The 26,902-nt window shown below is 47.6% G+C and overlaps 4 protein-coding genes and 1 pseudogene across 4 annotated transcripts in view; 4 read left to right on the top strand and 1 right to left on the bottom strand.

The window, feature by feature from the left end:
• Positions 1 to 2,771, top strand: part of LOC117858723 (tRNA-aminoacylation cofactor ARC1) — a 5,766-nt gene extending 2,995 nt beyond the window's left edge. Inside the window, exons 6-12 of the mRNA XM_034741852.2 lie at positions 1 to 63; positions 468 to 688; positions 782 to 872; positions 983 to 1,051; positions 1,676 to 1,767; positions 2,197 to 2,260; positions 2,467 to 2,771. The exon at positions 1 to 63 is cut by the window's left edge and continues 54 nt beyond it. Coding sequence (XP_034597743.1) covers positions 1 to 63; positions 468 to 688; positions 782 to 872; positions 983 to 1,051; positions 1,676 to 1,767; positions 2,197 to 2,260; positions 2,467 to 2,571 — 705 coding nt within the window. The 3' untranslated portion in view covers positions 2,572 to 2,771. The remainder of the gene's footprint in view (positions 64 to 467; positions 689 to 781; positions 873 to 982; positions 1,052 to 1,675; positions 1,768 to 2,196; positions 2,261 to 2,466) is intronic.
• Positions 2,772 to 4,569: 1,798 nt separating this feature from the next.
• LOC117857651 (protein FATTY ACID EXPORT 3, chloroplastic) lies at positions 4,570 to 8,689 on the top strand. The gene is made up of 7 exons (XM_034740437.2): positions 4,570 to 4,935; positions 5,288 to 5,678; positions 5,872 to 6,042; positions 7,209 to 7,255; positions 7,362 to 7,399; positions 8,078 to 8,164; positions 8,280 to 8,689. The coding sequence occupies exons 1-6, from the start codon at positions 4,714 to 4,716 to the stop codon at positions 8,160 to 8,162; spliced, it is 954 nt and encodes a 317-aa protein (XP_034596328.1). The 5' UTR covers positions 4,570 to 4,713; the 3' UTR covers positions 8,163 to 8,164; positions 8,280 to 8,689.
• Positions 8,690 to 9,396: 707 nt separating this feature from the next.
• Positions 9,397 to 10,904, bottom strand: LOC117857652 (transcription factor WRKY45-1). The gene is made up of 2 exons (XM_034740439.2): positions 10,439 to 10,904; positions 9,397 to 10,316 (listed from the first exon to the last, which is right to left on the bottom strand). The coding sequence occupies exons 1-2, from the start codon at positions 10,720 to 10,722 to the stop codon at positions 9,704 to 9,706; spliced, it is 897 nt and encodes a 298-aa protein (XP_034596330.1). The 5' UTR covers positions 10,723 to 10,904; the 3' UTR covers positions 9,397 to 9,703.
• A 7,097-nt stretch (positions 10,905 to 18,001) lies between these two features.
• Positions 18,002 to 20,661, top strand: LOC117855651 (uncharacterized). The gene is made up of 3 exons (XM_034738035.2): positions 18,002 to 18,519; positions 18,662 to 18,748; positions 19,664 to 20,661. The coding sequence occupies exons 1-3, from the start codon at positions 18,179 to 18,181 to the stop codon at positions 20,250 to 20,252; spliced, it is 1,017 nt and encodes a 338-aa protein (XP_034593926.1). The 5' UTR covers positions 18,002 to 18,178; the 3' UTR covers positions 20,253 to 20,661.
• Positions 20,662 to 24,105: 3,444 nt separating this feature from the next.
• LOC117856531 (uncharacterized) lies at positions 24,106 to 26,536 on the top strand (annotated as a pseudogene).
• The last annotated feature ends 366 nt before the right edge of the window (positions 26,537 to 26,902 follow it).

Here is a 26,902-nt window from a genome sequence, read left to right as displayed (position 1 = left end):
TCAGGACAGAAGATTGCTGACAAGTCAAATGGAAGTGCCGACTCCAAGAAACCCGTAGGGGAGGTAGTTTGTTCTGCCATTATACATTCTCGCTAGTTGTCACTTTTATCAGATCTTCTTGATCAGTACTTCTGGGGAACCATTTGCAGCCTCATGCTACTGTTAATATTTGTTTTTTTAAAATTTTTCTGGCATCTCATCTCTTCCTACAGTTTCTTGCCTCGGTATTGCATATTTAAATCCATTGCATCTTTGTGATTATGTATTACATGTACAATGTATCACAAAGTTTGATGGGCTGTAAATGTGTTACTCTTATTGTTTTGTACTAGTTTATATGGCATGTTTAGTCATTTACAGCTTTTTGAATAGCATTGCTGATTTCATGTTCGTTTATCGAGACTACTTTCTTGTACAAGTTGTCCTTTTTTGATAAGTTTGTAATTTCCTTTCTTGGTTGACTTTAGACTAAGGCTTCAGACAATAAGGAAACAAAACCTTCTGCTGCAAAAGACAACAAAACCTCTGGTGAGAAAAAGAAAGATAAGTCTGCAGGGAAAACAGCTGAGAAAGCTTCAGAGAAAGCTCCAGAGAAAACTGCAGACAAGGATTCAGAGTGCAATATCAGTATCCTGAACATACAGGTTGGCCTTATCCGGAAAGCATGGAAGCACCCATCTGCTGACAGGTGCTGTATTTTCACACTTTCATCATGCTTTGGATTTTTCTCAAAGCTTCTGTTCTAGCATTCAATCTAACATTCAGATTGATAATTGAGCAGCCTTTTGGTTGAGGAGATAGATTTGGGAGATGGTAATGTGCGTCAAGTTGTCAGTGGTCTTGCAAAGTACTGTAGCCCAGATGATCTTACTGTGAGTAGTTAGCAGCAAGAAAGAACTCAAGTTGTTTTCAAACATTTTTGCTTTCTGAAGTTGTTTGTGGTTCTGTATTATGCAAAAACACCTGACACTTCCCCATTCAGAATCGGCACGTTGTCTTGATCACAAATGTGAAGCCTGGGAAGCTGAGGGATGTCATGTCTGCTGGATTGGTATGTCCTATTATCTGTTAACCATTTGTGTAGCTCAGCAAACAACTGAAAATGTGGTTGTCTGTAAAGTTCGAAAAAAAAGATCCATAGGTTTATCAAAACTTCCCAAAATACCCTCCATTTGAAATTACAATTTACAACACATATTTTGCCATACACACAAACCAATAAACGATTCAAAATGACTAACTTACCCCTCATTACTGTCTAAAAAACTATTTAATGCATGCATGTAAGCATTTAAAGTTAAGAGTGGAGCAGTTATTAGGGCAAATAGGGAACCACACATTTTGCATTAGTATATGAAATAAGCCTTATATTGATGAACAAAATAAATGCCTAATAATGTTAAATAGAGGGAGTACCATGAAGGAATGCAAGCTTCAAACAAGTCTTACTGTTTGCTGTGGCGTAACACAAGAAATAGGTAACATAATGGTGTTACACTTTTCACTGAAGAAAATAACAAACAACTTTTGTAAATGTTTATTCTGATTTCAAATGCTCTTGTCAGCAAAGTAGTACCATAGAACTATAGTTTCTTAACTCCTGGTTCAAACTGCAACTTTTGTTGTTGAGGAGGGTTTATTGAGATATTCTTTTTGGTATTAATCTTCTGCCCAGGTTCTGTGCGCTTCAACTGAAGATCATACTGCTGTGGAGCCTTTGATTCCTCCAGAAGGAGCCAAGATTGGAGAGCGCATTTCATTTGCTGGGTAAGAATTTTGTCTTATAGTTATAAATGGTATATATTCTATTTAAAGGCTCACTTGTGCAGTTCTATAGAGCATTTATTCTGTGTAGTGCCCCAATTTGTAATCATGAATATGTTAGTCAAGTTGTACGAACTTAGTTTGAACTTTCAAGCGTAACCTAAACGAAGTCATGGATCAGTTTTCTTTGCCATTTTAGGAAAGGAATGCCACAAGTCAGCTTGATTGACATTTTTATTTGGGTGCACGGGGTCCTGTAGAATAAGGATTTTGCATGCTTGTGCTTACTTCTGAAATTAATATAGCTTATTTTCAAATTTATTCGGGTTTTATTTCTGCGGCTACACTTTGTACTGGCCTGCATTTTAAGCAATGGTCTTGTTTACTAGTTATTTTTATATAGTGTTTGATTAAATTATTTTTCACATGTAGGTTCGATGGAAAGCCTGAAGATGTTCTAAATCCAAAGAAAAAGCAGCTGGACAAGATTACCCCGGTATGATTTTAGCAATGTCCTATTTGATATGACGTTCCATCACTTGTCATAATTGGATGTTCTTGGCTACCATAACATACTCCATCATCAGATACTGATAATTTGAATACCATGTTTGTTAATATTTGCTGAATGACGTTGTCTATTTATTCACATGAAGTGTGAGCCTATCACTAAGCACTAACTTCATTGTATCATGCATCCAGCATCTTCGTACCGACGAGAATGGAATTGCAACATTCAAAGGGATACCCTTTACTACATCAGCTGGTCCATGCAGATCTTCTATTCGCAACGGCAACGTTAAGTGAGGAGCTTGTTAGGAACGCTGATTGCATACATTGATGTTATAGAACAGATGTCAGGTGGCTGTATCATTTTTGCCTTACGTCTTGTTTTGCCCGTGCTAAATTCCATCAGAAGCAATTCTCTACCAGTGGCTGTGCACAGAGTTTTTGAAGTTTTTATGTATACAATCACACAAAAATTAAATGTCCTTCAGGTTCGGTTCTGTGTTGGGCTAATTTTCTTCCAGGTTGTGTCCATTAAACAAAGGTACCCTAATTGCGGATGAAGATATTACAGGTGACTCTTGTGAGGAAAATTAGAACCAATACCTTGCTTGGTTGGAGAGTGAGCATGAGACAGCATCGATGTCTTTCTTGTGGAAGCTCCTTTTGCGTGTGGCTGCGTGTCGCACCGTAGCAGTTTTGCCAGCGGCAATGTGTGTTCGGAATCTGTTTCTTTGCTGCACGGGCACGGTTGTGGCACATTGGGCTCCACCTCGAGAAGTTATGGCAATTGTGATGTTTCTGTACAAGGAATATGAAAAATTCTCAAGATCTATTCTGTGAAAAAACCGTCGTTTTCTTTTGACCAAAAGGTACAAATGAAGTATACGACTGTTATCTTTTGACCCCCAAAGTTTAGCCCTGATGCTAGCTAGATTTTGTTTATGAAAGTGGCCTACTTACTCCCTCCATCCTAAAAGGAATAAGGAATAGAACCCTCGCTTCCGGATAAATCAACCAATTTTAAATTTGACTAAATTTATACAAAATAGTACTAACATTTAAGGTACAAAATAAATATTAATAGATTAATCATGTAATATATTTTCATTCTAAATCTATTTGGAGACGTGATTGTTGGTATTTTTTTTATAAATTTGATCAAACTCGAAACTATTTGACTTCTCGCGAAGCAAGAGTTGCATTTCTTTTTTACGGAAGGAGTAGGTTTCTCAGTCTGGTATTTTTTTTATAAATTTGATCAAACTCGAAACTATTTGACTTCTCGCGAAGCAAGAGTTGCATTTCTTTTTTACGGAAGGAGTAGGTTTCTCAGTCTTCAGATTTGCTATTTGCTAGACTCTGATAGTTCGCCAAGTTCAAAGGAATGAGCCAATGATCGATCGGCATACACGTGCAGCCTTGAAGAGACGTGGTAGATCTGGGTTATGGCCTTTTGGTTCTATCAAGCGACCAGCCATTTGCACGCACGTTTGTTTCTCCTTTTGCGCATCGTGTCACATACCACCACTTGGATGTAGTATTGTTTCACGCACAAGACCTCTCGACGCGCCTCCCTTTGGCAGCGCTCCCGGCCACTCCGCTCCACGCGAGAAGCTGGGAGCGCTGCCAAACGCGTCTCCGCCGGCCTGCTCCGTGACAATGTGTCATCAGTAACAAAGTGTTTATCAGTGACTCAATGTTCTAGTAAGCCACGTGTTTCCTCTCTAGCGCCCTGGGGTTTGCACCTCAGCAGGCTCGTCCATCTACCAGAGTATATGCTAGTGGGGTTCACACGCACAAACTCAACGAAATATAAGCACAGGTTGGGCCGGTACAAGTACAACGTCACAAGAGCAGAACAAGTCTGTGACCGGAGCAGCGGCGTTGGCAGGGAGTGAAGGACTGGAGACGACAACAAGTTGAGCTAGCACGGTGAGAAAAAATCCACAGACTCACACATACGGTGTGCGCATCATGTGTTAGCGGAGATGTGCGACAAACGGGATACGATCACGCGACGGACGGGAGCTCACCAGCGAGTTCGTCCTGAGTTGGACATGACGGGCGCGCTTCGAAACGTGCTGGAAGCCTGGAAAGCGAAGCGAAACGCAACGGATGCCTGGCAAAAAAGCGCCGCGATAGCCGAGCCCCCACGCAACAAACAAACCCCCCACCCGAGTCGCGAGCTCCGACCCACAAAAAAAAAAAGAAAAGAAAACTGGCCAAAAGCCCCCAAGAAACCCCACAAAATCCCAGCGTTTTCCCCACTCGACCGGCCACTCCTTCCCCCCTTCGTGCCGTCCGCCGCCCGGCCCCCTCCGCTCCGCCTTGCGCCTCCCCCATTCCATTCCACCGCTCCCACCACCCCTCGCCACCCCGCCCTCTCCCTCCCGTCTCCTCCCTTCCCGAGGCGGGGCGCCCAACCACCGCCCGTCCCCGATGGCCGCCTCCCTCCTCCACGCCGCCGCCGCCGCCGCCCCCAGCCAGCCCGCCCGCACCCCGTTCCACCCGCTCGCCTCCGCCCCCGTGTCCCTGCGCCTCGCGCGCCCCTCGTCCTCGTCCCGCCGCCGCCTCGAGGCCTCGTTCCGGGCGCTCTCGGCCGGCCACCGCTTCGCCGGGAGGCCCCGCCGCGTCGTCGCCGCCTTCGCGGGGGAGGAAACCGTGAGTCAACCTTCTCTCTCCGAGATCCTCGCGCGCGCTGCTGTTTCCGCGCCGAGATTCCCTCGCTCGCTGGCGTGGTTGTTTTGCTTCCGCCTAACTGATCCGCGTAGTTTCAGCTGGTCGCCGATTTTCCACATTTGGGCAAATTTGTTGACTCAGTGCGCTTTATTTGACTGCCCTGAATGTGATGAGTAGAGTATTTGCCAAATGGGAGATGCTTGTCATATGGTGGTGTTCATTTCGATTACCGGCTGGGTTCCTTGCGATGTTTTGATCAGTGTGTTACGACACATTTCATGATTCCTTGGCCGAGTTTTGGTGCTCAAATTATCCATCCTGCTGCTTGATTCAGGAGGGTTCAGGGGTGGGTGATGAGAAAGATAACAGCAAGGAGGAAATAAAGCCAGAGGAGGCTCAGGAAGCTTGGAAGGTAATGCTGGAGCAGTTCAAGGCCGAGGCCCTGCGGATGCAGGCCCTGTCAGTGCAGGCCTATGATGTCTACTCCAAGAGGACAAGGGAGGTGCTGTTGGAGGCCTCTGAGAAGCTGAAGATACAGGCCGACAAAGCACAGAAGGACCTGAGCGTGATCGCGTCGGAGGTTGGCCAGGAGGGACAAGAATATCTAACGATGGCAGCCCAGAACTCCCCGGACTCGATCAAGGACATCACGACGACGTTCAGGGCTCTTGGAAAGTTGAATTGGCCATCAGAGTATGAGGATTATCATGTGGGCATTCCCTTCGGTATGTAAATGCTCCATGTTGGAATCTTCAATGCAAATTAATTTCACTCTCTGAGATTGAGAATTTTGTATACACTAAGAGGAATATAGTTGCTAGACCATGTGATTAGTTGTACTGTCAATTAGCTGTTGCCATAACTTCATACCAACTGGTAGGGTCAAAGTTGTTCATGCCCTTGCATCGTCTCCTGTAGGTACCTTTCTTACTGTTGGGGGTTTCCTTAACTTCATGTTGACTGGAAGTACCTCTGCAATTCGCTTTGGTATTGTTCTTGGCTTTGCATTGTTGGCTCTGGGTATCTCAAGTTTGAGATCACAAAGACAAGGAGGACGTCGGCCTCGTCTTCTGTTGAAAGGGCAAGCTGGTTAGTTCATTTCTGCCACCATTTTTGCTGTGCTGCGATTTGTCTGTGCTTTTCATGATTTAGAATACTTGGAGAAGCATACTTGTGGTCTTTAGCTTGTTCTGAGATGCATGCCGTGTATGCTTATTTAACATACATTTAAGTTTGTAGCCTCAACATAAACAGAGTAGAACAGATTGAAGATAAAATAGAAGGATTGTTTGTGGCTTGTGCAGTATCAAATTTGGAATGTTAGCTTCCAAATAGTAGACTACTATTTGCTTGATCGGCTGATAAGTTCCAGTGTCTTTTTTGTGTTTGTTCATAGAGTTTAATGTGCCCTTTTCAAATTTTGATGCTCTATTATGTTTACGTAACTATGTTAATTTGATAGGCATAGCTTACTATAATGCTTCTCCCTATAACCTTGTGCTGTCAGGGAAAGTTCCATATCCACCGTTTTAGTAGCCTTTTGTAGTGAGGCTATATATCTCTACTGTTCTAGTACGCATACTATTTAGGTTTCTCATAATTCTAATAAAAGTAACCTTAGTATGGATTGTTCCTACGGTTACCGTAACACTGGATTGAACTTTAATGTACCCCACGGCAAAAATATATAGGATGATTTTCATAAGGTTTTGTATCTGCTGCATCTTAAATTTGTAACTTATAATGAATGTTTAATGTTAATTTAGTAGTGATAAGAATATTGGTAAAGCATAATGTTGCATTTCTAACTTCTAGTTTCCTGTCCAAGTGGGATTTATAAATTGCTCTTGTTCATTTACAAACCTGACATACCATTCCACCGTTTGATATCTGACCTTAGTATCATGGTTTGAACTGGATTAAAGTTTATACTACCGCAGTTCCAGTACTGTTAGATTTCTATAATGATCTACTTGGATGTCATAACACAGAATTGTTATTTATTGGTCAGGTACATAGCATCAGAGTTTTCAAACTTTTATAATAGAACATGCTCTGTAATTATTATATGATGTTATCTTTATGATGATTTACATTTCTCTTATTGGCCATGGAATGATTCTTGATTCATCATGAATTAGCTATATCTCAAGAGTACAGATTTACATATCAAATTGTCACTTAAGTTCTGATAAGCCATAAAATTGTTAGGCTTCTAGCTAGTAATTTGTTGATGTTTGACTTGTGACCTGCAGCAATTGCTACTATCATCTTCTTCAGGGAGTTTTCAGTTCTACTCCAGGTATTCTTTGTAGCATTAATAGCGATTCTATCAAAAATTAAATTTATGATGTTTTCTTCTTGTGATCTTAAGAATTTAATTTACATATCCTTTTTGTACCCTACAGTATGGCTGGTTCCCAAAAATTTTCATGGTCCTCCTCAGGTTAGTATAATTGTTTGTAGTATTCTACATTCACAGGAACACTTAGCGATTGATGATAATGTTACATGGGCTCATCACATGTTTTTGTGTCTCAACCTGCGCTGCAGGCTCAAGAAATGTCTTGTATAAAATTTTTCTTTAGATGGATGTGAAAATCTTCTTGTCCATTTGCATTTGAACTTTCTGGTAACCAGTGATGTTGTGATTGATCACCTATCAATTTATAGTCTCCTAAAGATGAGCTGTCTTTCTTGATCCATTGGTATTCTATCTTTGTACTGCCCCCTGTCAAACTTTCAGTGTTATAGCAGAAAACATGAGTAAGAAAATTACATTTACTAAATTCTTGACTTTCGGACACATTTTCCTGCTGTGCGTTCAGTTCACCTTGTAGCACATGTTTGTACCATCCCTCCCAAAACATGAGGAGCTTTTCTTTTAAAACATTAATACATATTAATGATACAATAGTTTATGTCAATGACTAGACAAATGTTATCGATTAGCATAGATGCATGGTTGGTTATAGACCACTCTTTATCAACCTAAACCTATAGTATCTTAAATTGAATAGTAGGTTTCAGTTCCCTTGTCTTTCAGTGCTTAAGCTTTTCATTTCCTGTGTAGCAACAACAGCCATTTTTCCTGTGTAGAGACTAATTTCGAATTGTGCTGCAGTGGGGTGGTGGCAGCCTTTTACTTTTATCGCATGGCGACTGGTGCCCCCAAAGATCTAAGCAGCAAGAGTGATTCTGTGAACTAATGGTAAATTTGATTTACGCAACATGTGCTTTCCCATTTGCACTGCACATACTATACTACTATTACGTTGTCTATACACTTTGGTAACTCAACTAGTTCAATATTATATACTATGCAGAGCTGGGATGAATCAGATGATCACCCGGAAACTTGGGCTTGGAAGATTATGGCCCTCTGCTTTGGATTTCCCTCAGCGTTCAATTCAGGCAAGCTCGGTTTGTCTCTAGTGTCTTAGGTGTCACTGCACAGTGACACATGGATTCAGAAGAACTGCCTGCTTACTCGGCCTCTTTGCCACAAATCGTTCCTTTACTCATGTAATATAGATGATAAGCCTGAGCAACATTAATAAACGACCTCCAAAGGTCATGATGTAGCTAGCTGTTCAGTTTGTCTGTTGTTTATTGCATGGGGAAATAGTTGTGCTGTAACGCGTTCAATGTTTTAGAGGAAACTATCAAGCCGTATTCTTTTTGTTTCTTGCACTCAGTTATATCTGGTGGATGATATGGAACCCTTCCTGCTCTAGTTCCTTTTCTGTTACCCTGAATTTAACCAGCCATAAGCTGGTATGCAGTTTTTACACGTTCTGGAATCTACCTAGGCGTTGTTTTTTTTTTTGAAAGATACGCATTGCTTGTTTAGTCAATCGGTCTACTAAAAAATATGTCCTTAAATCCCACGTGACGAATATCAGCTCATTCGTTCGTGGTGGATACCGTACATCCAAAGCTTTGGTATGTTCGAATGTAATTAGAAGGATTAAATATAAACTAATTATAAAACTAATTGTACAGATGAAGTCTAATTCGCGAGATGAATCTATTAAAGCTAATTAATCCATCATTAGCAAATGATTACTGTAGTACTATATTGTCAAATCATGAACTAATTAGGTTTAATAGATTCGTCTCGTGAATTAAACTCCATCTGTGCAATTAGTTTTGTAATTAGACTATATTTAACATTTCTTAGTATCAAACATTGACGTGGGAAACGATGTGACGTGCGAAAGTTTAGCAGGTACCGTGAGCTTTGCGCTGCGCAAAAATGATCCGCTTTCCCCTTGGCTAATCGAAGTCTGTCAACACAGATGTCGAGTCTTTTTTGTTTTCACATGATGACATTCTTGTCGGAAACAGTGCTGACGTCCCACACGTCACTTTTTTCCTTCGGTTGACTCCATTTTCTAATGTGCAACTGTGCAGGTATATTTTTTCCCCGAGAGCTCTGTATGTTCAACCATTCCTCGTGTTTTTTTTAAGAAAATAGTCCATACGTATTTCTGTATTAACATGTCCAGGTGTCTGCTGAAACAAGATAATCTTACTACTAGCATACTATAGAAACCAATTAATCGGTGGTGTGCTCTAGCTCTACGGCAAACCTCTCGAGTCTCGAGCAGAGCCTGAGAGAGACTCGGCCCTCGTGGGTCGCCATTCATTACTGCCCGGTCGGAGCGTACTACAACGACGTCGACTACACATCCAAATCTACTGTCCTGCCCAGATTGGGCACAACACGGCTGAGCTGCTAACGAAGCTACTGAAACGTAGTAGCAATGTGATGGAGACCGGCGAAGTCAAGTGGGTCGTTGAGGAGGACGGACTCCCAGCCGAGGCTCCCGTCCAAGAACTCCATCACCGGATCAGAAGCGTAGCAAGGAGTCGTCGCGCAAATCAGCTGGTCGACTGTCGCCATGTCGTGCCACTCGTTCGTCTGGGCCTCGAACTCGAACCCGACCTCCGACGACGGCGACGGCGAGACCGACGGCGGCGGCGACCAGCCTCCCTGCGACTGCGACATGGAGGCCGCCGGCGAGCCGCCCGTGCTCGCGTCGGCGGACCCCCAGGAGGTGGATCCGAAGTCGACGACAGCGGGCGGCGGCGCGCCTCCCTGGAGGTGGCACGCCGCAGCGGCCGCGCCCCTACAGGTGTGCTCCCCGTAGTAGGCGATCTCGTACGCCGCGGGGTGGTCCCGCGTCCGCTGCACCCGCCGGGTGGCGTTGCAGCCCTGCTGCTGCTTGTGCGCGCAGCGGTAGTAGAGCCGCGGGTGCTTGTGCCCGTTGATCTCCTTCTGCCCGTATTTCCTCCAGATGAAGCCGTCCACCGTCGTCCCGCTCGTCACCTCCTTCACGGCCTCCGCCCCACGCGCCCTGCGAGATCAAAGGGAGGATTCGTTTGTTAGCACACCGGCCGCTTCTTGTTAAATCGCCCAAGATCGCAAGGCTCTAGGCCTTTGCGGTTCACGGTCCAACACACGGTGATCTCATCTCACCTTCTTTTGGGCGGCGGCCCCGGAGGAGGAGGAGACCAATAAGCTCCTGCCGCTGGCGGCGCTACCTCCTGGTGGTACTCGGGCGCCTTCCTCTTGCGACCGCTGGCGGTGGCCCTGAGCGCGTCGATGACGCGGCCGCAGCAGCGGAGGATCTCGGCGGCGAGCTCCTGGTGCGGCGACGCCGCCGGGGACGCGGTACGGAGCAGGTCCCCGAGGTGCGCCGCGGACTGCTGCCCCATGGTCATCAGCTCCAGCACCACGGCGGCCGGGGTGTCCATCGTCATGGTAAAGTAGTGTGAGGTGTGGCTGCGCTCGCTAGCTACTTGGATGATGATCAGTTGATCACTGGTTTGCCTCACGCTCTCGCGGCTCGCTCGCTCGTTGGCTTCCACCAGGTCGTCTCTGTGGCCAGCGGGCTGCGGGCGCAACCACTGGAGGCCGAGGAGAGCTGGAGTAAGATGCGGAGCCAGTGGAGCTGCCGGGTCGCTCTATTTATAGGCCTCGCGGCTCGGCACCTCGGCAAGGAGGAGGGGGAGGCCGGAGGGGAAGGAAGCCGCGCGGAAGCCGCAGGAAGCAGTCAGCGAAGGAGACGAGTGGAGAGCGCTACGCGACAAGGCCCACTCTGCTTCGCTGGGCCCTTTTCTGACGTACGCAGCCCGAGCTCAAGCTACGCCTCGGCGTCATCTCACTCACCTACTAGCTACGCTACGCGCCTGCCGTTGTTTGCTCACCGAGCAGTACGGTCTCCTATCCTCCCCGGCTCCAACTCCCCTGCAATGTCCCTCTCCCTAACAATATAAAAAACAGCTACTTGGAGGGGGAGGCGCTCCATATATCAGATTACCATATAAATTCTCATTGCTAAAATTTTTAGTGATCATCGAAACACGTCTCAAATCTCACCACATCAAGGGATTCATCCGCTCTATCCTATCCACCGATATTTTTCGTGGCAAGACATTTCACAGAAGTGGAAGGAAGAGGAGCTCCGACCTGCCTCTACCGATCCTACGCCATGGTTGTAGATCTGGCTCCTCCAGACCGGTTGTGTGGCGCCGCCCACTTTGCTCACTATGTTAACTTTCGCGACGCCATGGCTGCTGCTCCACCAATCGCCGCCACATTGCGAGATGCTACGAGCTCACAAGATCCCTTTTCGGGCTATAATCTTGCTCCTAATCCCCACGCTCGCCGACAGCGCGAACACCATAAAAGTAGCTGTAGCTCCTCTGCATCTGCCGAATCCATCTCTTGGAGGCCTAGCCGCATGGTCAAGAGAGGCGAAGCGGTGCAGTTGTGAGTGAGAGGGAGAGGGCCGCGATGAGAAAGATAGGATGGGTCTAGACCGGGGTATAGTAAAAGGGGTTGAGACATTGGCAGATGGATTTCACGAATTGGGTATGAGTTATTTTGGTAGTCTAGTGCAGTAATAGTTAGCAAAAATGCAAAAAAAACAATTATTGGTAAGAGAAAGAGAATGGAAAAAAAAAGTAATCCGTTGGAGATGTTGGGATCCCATCAGGCCGGCCTTGGGTAGCCGAGCTCCCTCTGCCTCTTGGGGCTCGAGAGAAGCCAGCAGCAAACACCGGCGACGTACCATTAAACTACTAGCTAGGAGAAGAAGATGCCAGCACCGATTGGATAGATTATGATGACCGATAAGGTAACCAGCGAGCTACTCCAATCCGAATTAGATACGCTCTGGCACGCGGGGGCGACCCGGAGCCCCATCGTCAAAACGGGGCATACGTACGTGTAACGTGTACGTACATGCCCGATGATATACGCCCCGCAGTGGTTAGCACCAAAACGTGTTGGCGCCCTTGTTTATGCCACAATCATACGTGGTACGCAAGCGAGCAGCATCACATGGGGTTCGGTGTCGAGTCAGCTCGATCACCTCTCAGTTCAGTGCTCCTGTACGTATTACTAAACCGCCGAGTCCTTGTATTCTAATTTCCCGGTGATCTCAGTGCCGTATATATATTTTCCTCCTCCATAGGTTGGGCCCCCATGTGCCGGACGCGTGAGCGCCGGTCAGCGATTCCGCGGCCGCCGCCGTGGCACCAGTGCCGGCCACCGCTTGATTCGGCGGGCATCATCAGCCGGCGAGCGAGCAGAGGGAGCGAGCACAGAGCCCGAGAGCCGTGTGTGTGTGGTGACAGCGACACATGGGCGCGATTCCGTCGAGGGAGACAGAAACGACAAGTGTCCCGGGCGGGAAGAGAGGGATGGGATCCTTTATTCTGCGGAGCGGGAGGTCAACGTGCATGCACGGTTCCGGTACTCTCCGATCGATCAAGCGAAGGCCAACTTTGGGATGTCCAAAATACTGTAGCAACACTATAGCGTTTCGTTTATATTTGTTAGCAAAGATTTCTCGTTTTATCTCCTTTCTAATTATTGTCTAAATATTGACTAATTAGGCTTAAAAGATTCGTCTCGCAAAGTATAACAAAACTGTGCAATTAGTTTTTGATTTCGTCTACATTTAGTACTCCATGCATGTACCGCAAGTTTGATGTGATGAGGAATCTTCTTTTTGTATAGTGATAAAGTTGGAATTTTAGGGTGAACTAAACAAGACCCGGTTCAATGTACTCGCGGGCCGGGTGGTGGGGGAAAACCAACCCTGCTTTTACATTGACTACTTGAAAAAAAGCTAAAGGCAAGAGAAGGGTTCAACGTGGCCGTGTGGTTCTTTCTTCGGATATCAACACTGCACTTCCTAATAAAGCAGTCTCGTGTGGGTGATTATTTGGCTTGTTCCTAGTAAACTTGCTAAAAGTTTTAGAGTTTGGTTCTTCATTCACTGTTTTAACTTGATCCATTCCATCTGAATGAATTTGGATGACATCATCACTTATCCTACATAATTCTCCCAGTCAAACCAGTTTTGGGTAAAAAAAGAAACTCATACGCTCCTGATACATATGACAAGACGTGCAAGGCTGGAGCGACCTCTCTTTAAGGACAATACCTTAGCCGGTCAGAGGTTACAGAAAAAACTCAAAGAAACTTGCAAGTGATAGATACTTTATTGTAAGAAAGTGATTTGCATGTGGATATTTGAAAACCCCCCCTGATTTTGTGGGTTGATTCTTGTAATTTTTCTTAATTATGTTTCATGCGTGTGTGTGTGTGTGCGCGCGCGCGCGCGCGCGCCTTGTTAGGCGTACTGCCGATTGCACAACGGAAACATACTCAAGCGCTGACTTGAGAGGTCGATCGGGACGTGAGAACTGAGAACGCTGACTATATGGTCTTCCGAGAATCTAACATATATCACGGGGACTCTGATGCTGCGGTAGCGTGGTTAGGTACCGTACCCCAGGTGAGCTGACTGGTTAGGGCACGCTTTCTCACTTGACTCGCCAACATGCGCACCGAGACCTCGTTTTGGATTCTCTCGTCAAAGAAATTAGCCTTGCTCATTTGGCTTCTTTGGCTTGAGTACTACTACTACTACTTGACCTTCAGATTCTATATGTGTTTCTTGAAGAAAAATTATCCAGGATAGGACGAGTACTTAACCAAAACCATCTAATACCTCGCGCATGTTAGGATTGCGTAGATGGTCTGCTGATGCGTTTTTTCTTTATTTGTACTATAAAATTAACTCCCACTGCCAGCATTTGGTCATTGTTTTCGTTTGTAGAGACATGCAGTAGTAGCTAACAATATTTTACCACTCTTATCAACCCAGGATCCATACACCTGGGCTCTGAGCAAGCCTGCTCGTAATTAAGGCCAACGAGGCTCTGTTAAGTGTGTTACACTTCAGCCAAACATTGTAAATGATTGACTCCTCGACGCTTCTGCACCAAACCATCCGGACACGGTTCAGCTATAATAAACTGCAAGTGCTACCTCAATTATCAAAAGCCATAGCCATCTGTTAGGGTTACATTTCACTCTGTGCTACCATGCATGCAACTAATTCTGTAGTTGTGACTTTGCAAACATCTTTAATTACTTTTGCAAAATATTTTTGAGGAAATTGGTTTTGCAAACTATTTTTGAGGAAATTGGTTTTGCAAAATGTTAGCCAGATAATTTAGCACACTAGTACTACTTAAACTTGGACCCCAGAGGCCGGAGACTATTTAGGATCGCTTTTTCTTGCATCCCGGCAATGCTTTGACCAGAGCAATCGCGCTAGGTTTTCACGTCCACTTGCACACCGATGGAATTCCAATGTAATTCCTGATCGAATGCGAAACAAAACTGTTCTACTACTATACTGCCAGTCAGTTTCACGCATAAGTACAAAACTGCGCTCAAAACCCTCATATTTAAACGACCAGACGATCAAGGTCTCTGGGCAAGAAACTTGTTCGTCCATGTTCGTGTTTTTGACCTAAATTGATACACAGGTCGGCAAGGTATAGTAGACACACCAGACATATAGAGACATACTCTTTAACTATAAACAATCGGAAACGTACACCGGCCATGGGAGAAATTCTCTTTCCTTATTTGACCCAGGTGTTAGGAACTGAGCACATAATTTCCTCCAGGAAATCAAGTATGTCTGCCGTCATCAGCTAGAGCTCGGCGAGTCAAAGGCCTCAATATAATGCATGGCTGAATCTCTCTCTCTCTCTCTCTCTCTCTCTCTCTCTCTCTCTCTCTCTAAGGGCAAACCTCATTGGCTGAATCTGAGCTAGCTACTTGCATTGCGCAGTCGTACGCGGCGTTTTAGGGACCCCCCAGTGATTGGCTGGGCCCAATCAGCTTGTTAGTAGTGTTAATGACGTACGCACACGCGCATCAGTCAGCCGGTACTACCCGGTAGAAAGTAGCAACTCACAGTTTTGCAGCAGGAAAGCGACGTAGCTCACATCAAGGGACAAAAATTACCTGTTCTTTAGCTTCCCTTTTGCATGCTAGGTCTTGGCCCCCTTTGAAATGGTCCGGAAGCACACCAAAAGAATGCCAACAAAGCTCTGGCAACAGGCGTGAAGGTGACTGAGCTGCGATCGAACTGTAGCCAGTAACCAATTCAATCTGATGTTGCCGCTGAAAGGAGTAGGGTTCTAATTGATTTCAACAGAGACATGACATGGAGGCAGGCAGGCATATCCCATGAGCGGCTGCAGATAGAACTGTGACTGTTTTAGCAACGCGGGGATAGGGTTCTTCTTCGGAGAAAGCTTGGAGACCACATGGGAATAGGCCCTTGTTTACTTCCCAAGTTGGGAGGTGCTAAATTGGCATTTTGCCATAAATGCGACACTGTAGCGTTTCGTTTGTATTTGAGAATTATTGTCCAAATATTGACTAATTAGGCTTAAAAGATTCGTCTCGTAAAGTACAACAAAACTGTGCAGAAGAATAGTTGCCGCAACCGCAACAGAAGACAGGAATGGCTGCGCGTCCCTGTGCATGGACAGGTCACAAGGACAGGCCATGTTTGCCATGGGCGGCCACAGGATATCTCCATCAGGAACAAGGAAACTTCTAATCGCACGGACCCCGAACCCGATCCCTTGTTTACTTCGCGAATTTGGGAGGTGCCAAATTACTGTAGCAACACTGTAGCGTTTCGTTTGTATTTGTGAATTATTGTCCAAATATTGACTAATTAGGCTCAAAAGATTCGTCTCGCAAAGTACAACAAAACTGTGCAAATAGTTTTTGATTTCGTCTACATTTAGTACTCCATGCATGTACCGCAAGTTTGATGTGATGGGGAATCTTCTTTTTGCATAGTGTCAAAGTTGGAAGTTTTGTGGGAAGAGAACAAGGGCCAAGCAAGCGCCTCGCCTCGCTGGCCGCAGCAGGGCTGGCCCTGGCCATTGGCGCCAAGCAATAATATATGCCAGAAAACAGTGGTCAAATCATGAGTGACGAACAGGAAAACGTGTGGCGACAGTACAAAGAGACACGGGCGAGCCTATCACCGATAGGCTTCTGCGGTGTGGCTGGTCCTGCGGCCGGCGTCACGGCTACTTACCTTTTCGGTCGCACGTGTAGCACGACTGGTGTGGGGTTCAGCGAATGATCGCCGGGTTTCCGGAACGGAACAGATCAGGGTTAAAGAAAACGGGTGACAGGGATCGGTAGCTAAACAAATTACGGCAAGGACCAGTGAAAGAGCAGGGTGACGTGCAGTATCTGCACTGTATAGAGATACGGATACCATCGCGTGTTGCCCTTGAAGCTGTCAACGTTAATTCCTCGGAGGAAAACCTAGTCGTCGTCAAATGTCAACACGAGCTGTGTACGTGCTAGCTGGTAGCCTGCTACATGTTGACCCCAAGTTCGACCGTCTTCTGGAAAGGGCAAACAAAGACAACTTAATAACCTATCATACGTGCTGGTTTGAGACATAAGAAACTTTGTTTGTTTTTAGATCAAAGACTATAAAGAATAGCAAAGCTGCGGTTGTTGTACTATTTCTATTTTGCATGAGTATACTTCATGCGTTCTAGCAACAAATCTAGTCAGACAAGTTGAGTGGCTAGATTCTGAAATAAATAGTACGCATACAAATACAGTATCTGCTTCAAGTTGAAAATATAGCTGCATTTGTCAACAAAAAAGTAGGAAACCAAAGAAATTTATCTGATGCATCTACATCAATCATAATTTGGCTCCATCAATTTAGAGCACACGAATGTGCCCTTAATTCCGTTAGTTGTTTTATACTCCCTCTACATAGTCTACAAGATGTAGCTTTAGCCACCAATTTCTATAGAATTATACTATTAGAATTTTGGCGTCAGCCTATAGGCTAGTTTTTCTAATTTTGCAAATAGAAAAAATTGTATCTTATAAAATTATTTTTTTAAAAAAGTATAAATTTGATTTTCATGATGAGTCTAGCTAGTGTCATCAAAGCTCTATGATAAAAAAAGTTTGTCTTAGGAAAAATCTTAAACTGAATGTATAGAGTATTTGTGGTTGGAGGGAGCTAGTATTACTCGTGGTGGGTTGTGTCGTCGCTGCGTCGAGATAACTAAGCTATCTGCCTATCCCCAGGGGCGGATCTAGGGCCCAGGCTGCCCGGGTTGCAGCCCGAGACGAGCCCATATAGTCCCTTTAACATATGTGGTATTTAGCCTAACAAAAGGAGGTTTATGAGACAAGATTAGAATGTTTTTACTGTGATTCAGCAACTTAGCCCGGGGTGTAGCCCCGTTTTGGATCCACCCCTGCTTATCCCCATGACTGACACTATGATTCAGCCTGTTTCTTCTTCTTCTTCTTTTGGAACCAGAGCCCATTTCCTCTTGTTGTAGTTGATTTGCTCGGCAAATAAATTAAATTCTGTTGAATCAGATGATATTTGCATCCATTCAAATTTTCTCTACGTTTTCAGTCCTTTCGAAGCTTCTAAATTTCGAAACACACGCACAGGATATAGGGCAGCACAGTTGTACTAAGAAATGACCCGCTGTACGGTCCTGCCGAGTCCACAACTCCGCGTGAGCCGTGGAACGCCCCCTGTTACCGCCACCAAACCACTCCTCCAGCTCGCTCCGAGCTGTGCAGCTGCCACGAGACTTCTTCCCGCCCATCCCGGGCCTCCCGCTATATAAAAGCGCCAGGACGCCCCCTCTCTTCCTCTGCTCCCGCCCAACCCCACCACCACCAGAGCTGCCGCCCGAGCTCCTTCTACTCATCCGATCCATTCGTAATCGTACCAACAGACAAAACTAACTCGGACCTGATCTCACACCGCGCGACACGCACCACGACGACGAAGACGAAGGCTTCTGCTCTCAAGCCACCATGCAGGGGCAGTCCCGGCTCGCGGTGAGCGGCGGCGGCGACATCTCGTCGGGGTCGGAGGGCGAGCACGAGGCGGTGATCCGCGAGCTGACGCGGGGGCGGCAGCTGACGGCGCGGCTGCGGGACGAGGCCCTGCGCGCGCTGCGGGGGCAGGGCCAGGCCGAGGCCACCGCCGCATTCATCCTGCAGGAGGTGTCCCGTGCCTTCACCGTCTGCATAAACATCATGGGCTCGCCAGCCCGCGCCCCTCCGCCGCCGCCGGAAACGCCCGCCCGGCTGAGCCCGACCGCCACCGAGCTCCTGGTCCCGCGCCGGAACCGGGAGGACAGCATCCCCAGAGAGTGAGTTGTCCGCTGCCTGCCTGTGCATGTGACAAAAATGATCGGAACCAGCTCGGTTGGAACCTTGATCTGTTCTCACTAACAAAATTGTCGCACGCCGATCTCATTTGTCGCGTGCGCAATGCATTGCGCTGTCCCACAGGCAAACGGTGACATCCTCGCCGCACTACGACGGGTACCAGTGGCGGAAGTATGGCCAGAAGAGGATCACCAAGACACAGTTCCCAAGGTCAATACAACATCTCTTTCTTCCTAGTGCTACTTCTTACCACTGCTTCTTAGCTTAGCACAGAAATGGAACCTACAACTGGCCTTAAAATTTAATTCAAACAACAAAACCCTGCTTCTTCTCCAAAAATCCTGCACGGCCGGTATGACGGAAAAAGAAACTTGCCATGTTGCTGCAAGGGCAAGTTCTTTTCTTTTCCCCTTCTTTTTTTGTGAACGTGACGCATCTGGAGGCATCGTCCTAGCAACGGTGTTCCTCTGGGTGGACGGGATCGGATGTGGTTGCGGATAGCGATGCGTGGCACCGGGGCCCGGCATCGATCGGCAAGAGAGACAGGCGCAAAAGGCCGCGGCTTGACACGCACCGTCCCGTGTCCGCCTTTAAAAGATTCTCGCGCAGTCAGGCCGGGCGAATCGCCCACACGTTTGAAACCCATCAAAAAAAGAAGAAGCTTGATTAGGCCTCACTCTAACAAAAAGCAATTGATTAGGGATCATTCTGACGTTGACGCATGTTTATCTTCCAAGTAAAATACGTTCTTCCACGCTTGTTTTCTTGACCGGCCTTTTGTCCCCGAAAGTAATTACCTCTTGTGGTGTAATTCTCGTGTGTGTTCGAGAGCGCGCGCATGCTATCATCGTCGTGACGATTTTTTTGACCACGAGTGGAGTTTATGTTGCAACTTTGTAATTGTAAAGTAGAGCTTCTTGGGTCAGTGACGTGTACCAGTATTTTATATGAGGCATCTTGCTTGCGTCACCACTCGCTCCTCGGGTGACGTCGGCTGTGGCTAGCCACCCGCCCGCCACCCCGCCATGTGCTGGGACGGAGATGGATAGGATAGGCTCTGATTCCAACAAGTAAGCGTGTCGTCTCACCTGCCCACATTTTTTTTTTGTACTTGTACCTCCGCAGGTGCTACTACAGGTGCAGCTTCCACCGCGAGCGCAACTGCCGGGCCACCAAGCAGGTGCAGCAGTGCAGCGGCGGCGACCCGCCCCAGTACCTCGTCATGTACTTCAACGACCACACCTGCGACACGGCCGCCAGCTGGGAGCCCGAGGCGGCGGCATCGGCGGCGAACCCTGCGGCGGCGATGATGGACCTGTCCGGGGCGGCCGGCGGGCTGGTGGCGCGCCTGCAGGGTGCCCGCGGCGTCCAGGAGGAGCACGAGCGGCAGGTGCTCGTCTCGTCGCTCGCGTGCGTGCTGGGGGCCCAGCAGTTTGCCCACCACTCTCCTCCTGATGCGGCGGGGGGCATCACCAGCGGGGTCAGCGCCGCCGCCGTCAACGTGCCGCCGCAGCGGGCCCGCACGCGCGACGCGCCTGCGCCTGCAACGGCCCCCGCTGCAGCTTCGGCGCCGGTCGTTGACGACGCGGCTGCGGAGATGCCGCGGCTTGACGTGGACGTGGTGGGGCTGGATGTCATGGACTACGGCGTGACGGGCGAGCTGTGCTTCGGCGAATCCTACGGCCTACCTGACGGCGGCGGCCTGCCGTTTTGAAGGCGCAGGCGCCACAGCTATTCTCGCGCAACGGATCATCAGGCGCGACGGATCACTGAATCTTTGGTGTACAGTGATCAACATTTTACAATGACTACGTACTGCTACAGATATACGTAGGGCATACGAGTACTAGTATTAAGTTCTGTACGTACGCACACATACCGTGTCGTAGAATACTGCAATTAGTGCAAGAGTTAAGTAGTACCTATACTTCTTGCACTAGATTACTACGGCCGGGGGTTGCGTCTCTCCAGTTAAGTTTTGGTCAGGCTGGCGTGATTAATTTTGCAACGTTCATTAGTGTCTCAGATTCTCAATCAGCACGTAGTAGCACTACCAATTGATGTCATGTAGTTCTTCTTTTTCGTTTTGCTATTAAACCTGAATCTGCGCCATGTTTTACACATGTACCACTGTGGACAAATGAAGGTATACCTGCATATTCTTAAGCAGTTAAGCCTCGTCGATTTCATTGCAATTCTCCTTTAGATTCTTGTCCATATTCGAAAATTCAATAGATATGATTATCCTCCCATCTTGTATACAAAAGCAACCTCTCAACCAAATAACAAATGCACGTCCACCGGACGCGCAAGCACTCTCACCCTAAATCTAAACCCCTATAGCATTGCTTTCCTCTCGTATGACCTTTAAACCTACCTACATTGGTTGCTCAAATTCTCACTCTTACTGAACACAGTCGGCCATAGCATTGCTTTCCTCCTGAGCGATCTTTAGCCTTACAATAGCTGCTTAAATTCTCGCCTCTCGCCATACCCAACTAGCACTAGCCTTGTGATTCCCCGCTACCTCTTGCCATGTTGGCATCCTCTTGTCCCTTTTACCCAAAAGTAAGGGGTTGGAGCTATGATCACTCCTCGGGCCCTAGCTTCATGTAGCCCTAACATCCTCTAAAAATGATTTTGAATACAATTGCTTCATAAACAATGACCAATGGATCAAGCAAGATTGCAATGTACTAACTCAATGCCTGGAATTTATGAATTTGCCTTGCCCAATAGGAACATAATAATTCGTCTCATTCCTATAGAACGGTGACTCTATCCACAACCTTTCCATTCTACCACTAAAGCTCTGTTAGGCACGGATTTGGTTTCTCAAAGAAACATTTCATGGGAGAAATCGATGATTCTCTTGAGAATTAGTTTTTTACTAGTATTTCATAAATGTTTTTGTTCTAACTCCGAATCCATGAATCGTTCGGTTGGGATTCTTTTTTTTCCCTACAAGACCAGCTTTTCTTAAGTAGGTATTCTCCTATTTATGGAGAGAAACGGTTCGCAGATCCCGTACCAAATGGGCCCTAAAGATGTGGATGGCACCCTTGAGCAGGAATCACGAAGCAAATCTGAAAGGTCGAATTTTGTCCATTTCCCACGTGCGTTCACATATTTATGTGTACAAAATAGCGGGCTATGAGATTTAGCGTAGAGTTGTGCTCAACCGCTCTAAGTAGCAGCTAGCATCAACCTCTATAGCGCCACTATAGCCTCGCTATAGCCCGCTATTTCGTACATTGTGGTGTGCCAGGTATCGGTAGTCACCCCCTTTTTGTTGTGGAAGTGGTTTTATATATCATATTAAGTGATAGCATAAGGATATGATTAGGGAACAAAGTGGAGAAAGGAGGTTCGTGGCTCTTGGCTCCTTTTTGCCCGTGAGTACTCACTACATCATGCCAGACCACGAAATCAAAAGCACAGTCAAAATAGAAGCCGTTGGAATTCAACATGATAAAAGTCCAAAGATAAAAGCCAATGCAACATGCAAAGAAGACTCACTTTCGCCGCGACCGTTGCTACAACCAATTTTCTCGAGAGAAATCGAAGTTTTTTCTAGTTTCCGGAAGAATTTAAGAAATATATCTTTGAATCCATGAATCATCTAGTAGGGATTAATTCTTTTTTCCTCCAAAACAAGTATTTTTTAGAGAAACAGTTTGTTTGATCCGTACCAAATGGAGCCTAAAGATGTGAATGGCGCTCTAGTGCAGGAATCACGAAGCAAATCTGAAAGGGTAAAACCTGTCTGTTCCACCATTTATTTCTAGAACATCATTTTCAGCTGTGAGGCACTTTATCTTTCATTTATCGATAGTCAAATAGCTTGAACATACTCTTAGCTTGGGAAAGCATGCTTAAATTGCCACCCTCTTTATGCAAGCGGTTTTTATACATTATTAAGAGGGTGTATGGATACACCCTGCTAAACTTTAGCACCTACCACATCGGATGTTTGAATACTAATTAGGAGTATTAAACATAGTCTAATTACAAAACTAATTGCACAGATGGAGTCTAATTCGTGAGACGAATCTATTAAGTCTAATTAGTCCATGATTTGACAATGTGGTGCTACAGTAACCATTTGCTAATGATGGATTAATTAGCCTTAATAGATTCATCTCGCGAATTAGACTCCATCTGTACAATTAGTTTTGTAATTAGCTTATATTTAGTCCTCCTAATTAGCATCTAAATATCTGATGTGACCCTGCTAAAGTTTAGCACCTCGTATCAAATAACCCCTAAGTGATACCACAAGGATCTCGTATTCAAATAACCCCTAAGTGATACCACAAGGATACGGTTAAGGAATGAGTGGAGAAAGGAGGGTTCTTGGGCTGGCCCCTTTTGGCCTCTGAGTAGTGAGTACTCACTAGTACATCACACAGACCACGAAAAATCAAAAGCAGGGCCAAAATAGAAGCCGATGTGTTGGAATTCAACATGATAAAGCCAGTACAACATGCAGACAAGACTCGCGTTAGCCGCCAATGATTGCGACCGTTAGTACTACTACAGCCAGCTTTCCGGTCGGTCTGGCGACCGAGCAGGTTGGAAAGGAATTGGGTTTTGCTCCTGGCGCTGCAGTCTGCAGGGGCGTGGCAGTGCGTTCGCCGTCCGACGAACCTTCCAAGATAGGAGTAAACAAAAAGGGATCGGAGCAGCAACATGGACAATCTGGTGCCGTGTCGTCGTGCGCGGATGTGAACGCACGCGGTGGGGGGCGAGCACTGGAGCCCGTGCGCCACAGCGCCGTCGACCACACGCACATCATACTTCCACTGACCAGTGATCACTGACTGTCTGACTCGACGAGATCGCTACGCCGGCAAAGGCTAGGCTCGATGGCTTGTCGTCGATCCTCGCTTTCTGCTGACACCGATCTGATCGGCAACCGGGTCCCGTCTGTCTGGTGTGGGGGGCCAAGCTGGAGTTGCTGATACGAGAGATGACGCGCGGCGGGCGGGGTGACGGTGACATCAGGGACGCGGGCGTCACGCTGCGCCGCTGCGTCGACGTCACGCGCCTTCGCGTTCGGCACCCGTGGCCCCGGGTCCGTGGCTCCGTGCGTGCACCCTTGGCGACCGATCCCCACTAGCCGGATGGCGAAGTCTGTGGATCGGTAGCCCCGCCCGGGGTTTCTGATCGGTTTTTTGCTCGCGTGCAAAACATTGAGGCCGCCCCCCCGCTAAAGCCAAAACCTTTCCTTGTGTGGCCACTCCGCTCGCTGTCCCACGAACAGTACAGCCCCCCTTGCCTTTATTCCGCAATCCGTGTCGCCGTTGCTGCAGGCTGGCGCTACGCTGAGAAGTGAGAACTGACCACTGACGTACGCACATAATACCATGTGCACGTACACGGTACTCGACAGCAGGGCGCACGCATGTACTGCGAATCGAATGGAGTTCTGTTCTGCCGAGAGCTGCGTAGACGGTAGTACAGACTTTTGAGGGGGCTACCCAAGACTCCAAAGGGAGCAAAAGGTTTCACACAAAAAGAGACCGTCCAGTAGTCCAATCCTCGTCCGAATGAGTAACCGAATCGGAAGCTTTGATCTGTCCCGAACTGGCCACAAGGGTCGGTCTCGTTTCGGAACTGAACCACAAACAGACGTGCAACAGCAAGAGTGGAGTAGCTTTGGTCACACCCTGGGAGAAAGGGACGGAACGGGCCGCCGATTCCACAGTGACAGGAACACCGGTCGGTTCTGGCGACACCAGGTGCATGCATTATCACCACCACCGTCCCATTTTCAGCATCTCTCCGAGCCGGCCGGATAGCTGGATACCTCCCGTGCGTTGTTGGAGAACGACTACTACGACTGACCAAGACCCTCCGCAACAGATGCATGCAACGCGTTCCGTGCTCGCCACGCACCACGCCACCCACGACGCGTGGCTCCGCAGCGCTCTTGCCGATAGTTTAGGGTTTAGTTAGAGTTTGGTAGCTATCTCAATCTCCTGACTGTACATGTATATATATGAGTCCAAACCGATCAATCCAAGTGTGGTTGATCTAATTTCCCTTCTACATGGTATCAGTTACCCTCCGATCCTAAACTTCTGTATCCTCTTCTGCTCCTCTGCCTCCCGTCGCCATGGTGTTCTCCCCGGTGCACTCCGACACCTCCTCCAGCTCCGGCGACGAGCATGCTCCCCCTGCCTCAACTTCTCTACTTCAAACCGTCAACGTCGGCTCCTATATCCCTGTTCTCCTCGACATGGATGAATCCAACTATGGCCAATGGCGCTGTTCGTTCGATTCCATTCTTGGCAAGTTCGGTCTCGAATCCCATGTCCACGCGCTGCCTCCTCTAGATGAGCGTGATGCTGAGTTGCGCATGATCGACCACTGTGTGGTCAATTGGCTCCACAACACCATCGCCACCAACGTCTTCAACATCATCTACAAGCCCCATGCCTCAGCGTTCACGGTCTGGAGCGACATTGAAGGCGTGTTCCGCGACAATGAGCTTCAACGTGGTGTCTACTTCGAGGTCGAGTTCCGCTCCCTTCAACAAGGTGACATGTCTATGACGCAGTACACATCTCGGCTGAAGCAGCTCACCGACAGCCTGCGCGATGTTGGCCAGCCGGTGTTCGAGTCCAGCTAGGTGCTCAACCTTCTTCGCGGCCTCAACCCAAAGTACCGCTACATCAAGCCCGTCGTCTCCTCCAAGTCCCCGTTGCACACGTTCATGAGTGCTCACTCCTTCATGCTGCTTGAGGAGATCCAGCTCTAGCACGACACCAAGTCCGAGGCTGGGCAGGCCCTCTACGCCGGGCACGGTGGGTCATCCAGTTCCGGCGATGGCCACAAGTCCAAGGGGAAGAACAAGAAGCGCGGTGGTGGTGGTGGTCGAGGCGGCAACTTCAACTCCTCCGGCGGTGGGGGCGGCACGTCGGATGGCGGTGGGAGTGGATCTCAACTGCGCCCCTCCTCTCCATGGCCTACCGGCTACAATCCCCCTCCTCTCCATGGCCTGCCAGCTACAATCCTTGGACGGGCCTCGTCCAGGCTTGGCCTATGCCGTTCCGGGCCCCTGGCGCTGGCGTTTTGGGCCAACATCCTCCGTTCCAAGCCCAGCAGGCTATGAAGACCCAGCACCAGCACCAGCTCCCTGCCCCAGTCGACTCCAACAATGGCGTCTGGGACAACAACGCCCTCTACAGTGTTCTGCAGTCTGCCGGCGTCGCCACTCCGCCTCCTCCAAGCGCTGATGAGTGGTACTTCGACATGGGAGCATCTACACACATGTCCTCCACGCCTGGTATACTTGCTTCTCCTCGTCCTTTACGTATCTCCTCTTTTATCACTGTTGGCAACGGCGCTCAACTTCCAGTCACCCACACCACGAGCTCTGTGTTGCCGATAGATTCTTCACCGCTGCTCCTCAATAACGTCCTCGTTTCTTCACACCTGATTAAAAATCTCATTTCTGTGCGTAAGCTTACCTGTGATAATAATGTTTCCATTGAATTTGACCCTGCCGGTTTTTCCATTAAGGATCTTCAAACGCGAACGGTGAAGCTCCGCAGTGAGAGTAAGGGTGACCTTTACCCATTGTTGCTGCCACAAGCTCAGGCCTTCACTGCTTCGTCAACAACCACGGTGGATTTGTGGCACCAGCAGCTTGGGCACCCGGGCTCCAATTCCCTTTCTCAGGGCCTTCAGTCTTTTGATTTTTAGTGTAATAAGTCACTCCTACATTCATGCCATTCTTGCAAGATTGGCAAGCATGTTCGATTGTCGTTTCAATCTTCTAGTAGCAAAACTTATTTCCCTTTCCAGCTAGTTTACACAGATGTTTGGACCTCACCAGTTTACATCAATTCTGGTTACAAACACTATGTCGTTTTTCTTGATGATTACACACATTATATTTGGACCTTACCTATTCGTCACAAATCTGAGGTTTTTCACATCGTGCGATCCTTTCTCTCCTACGCGCACACACAGTTTGGTCTGTCTGTTCTTGCACTTCGGACGGGCAATGGCAAAGAATATGATTCATATGTGTTGCATCATCTCCTCGCCACCACTGGCGCTGTACTCTACCTCTCTTGTCCATATACCTCCCAGCAAAACAGCAAGGCTGAGCGTGTTCTACGTATAATTAACGATTGTGTGCGAACCTTGCTTCTCCACAGCGCATCACCTCTTTCCTTCTAGGCTGAGGCATTGCAAACTACGACTTTTCTACTGAATCGCCACCCCTGCCACACCACGGGTACGACGACACCTCACCACCTCCTCCTCGGCGCACCTCCGGACTAGGCAAGCTGAGAGTGTTTGGGTGCCTCTGCTACCCCAACACCATGGCCACATCTGACCACAAGC

The sequence above is a fragment of the Setaria viridis genome, chromosome 5 (assembly GCF_005286985.2).
Source record: "Setaria viridis chromosome 5, Setaria_viridis_v4.0, whole genome shotgun sequence".
Taxonomy (NCBI): Eukaryota; Viridiplantae; Streptophyta; class Magnoliopsida; order Poales; family Poaceae; genus Setaria; species Setaria viridis.
This window is presented reverse-complemented; position numbering and strand designations above follow the sequence as displayed.

Bases quoted from the DNA above. Each gene is read 5' to 3' on its own strand.
- LOC117857651 (XM_034740437.2), top strand. From the start codon at position 4,714: ATGGCCGCCTCCCTCCTCCACGCCGCCGCCGCCGCCGCCCCCAGCCAG. The intron at 6,043-7,208 runs GTTAGTTCATTT...TGTGACCTGCAG, and splicing joins TCTGTTGAAAGGGCAAGCTG to CAATTGCTACTATCATCTTC. The intron at 7,400-8,077 runs GTTAGTATAATT...ATTGTGCTGCAG, and splicing joins ATTTTCATGGTCCTCCTCAG to TGGGGTGGTGGCAGCCTTTT.
- LOC117857652 (XM_034740439.2), bottom strand. From the start codon at position 10,722: ATGACGATGGACACCCCGGCCGCCGTGGTGCTGGAGCTGATGACCATG. The intron at 10,317-10,438 runs GTGAGATGAGAT...TTGATCTCGCAG, and splicing joins GGGCCGCCGCCCAAAAGAAG to GGCGCGTGGGGCGGAGGCCG.
- LOC117855651 (XM_034738035.2), top strand. From the start codon at position 18,179: ATGCAGGGGCAGTCCCGGCTCGCGGTGAGCGGCGGCGGCGACATCTCG. The intron at 18,520-18,661 runs GTGAGTTGTCCG...GCTGTCCCACAG, and splicing joins GAGGACAGCATCCCCAGAGA to GCAAACGGTGACATCCTCGC. The intron at 18,749-19,663 runs GTCAATACAACA...GTACCTCCGCAG, and splicing joins ACCAAGACACAGTTCCCAAG to GTGCTACTACAGGTGCAGCT.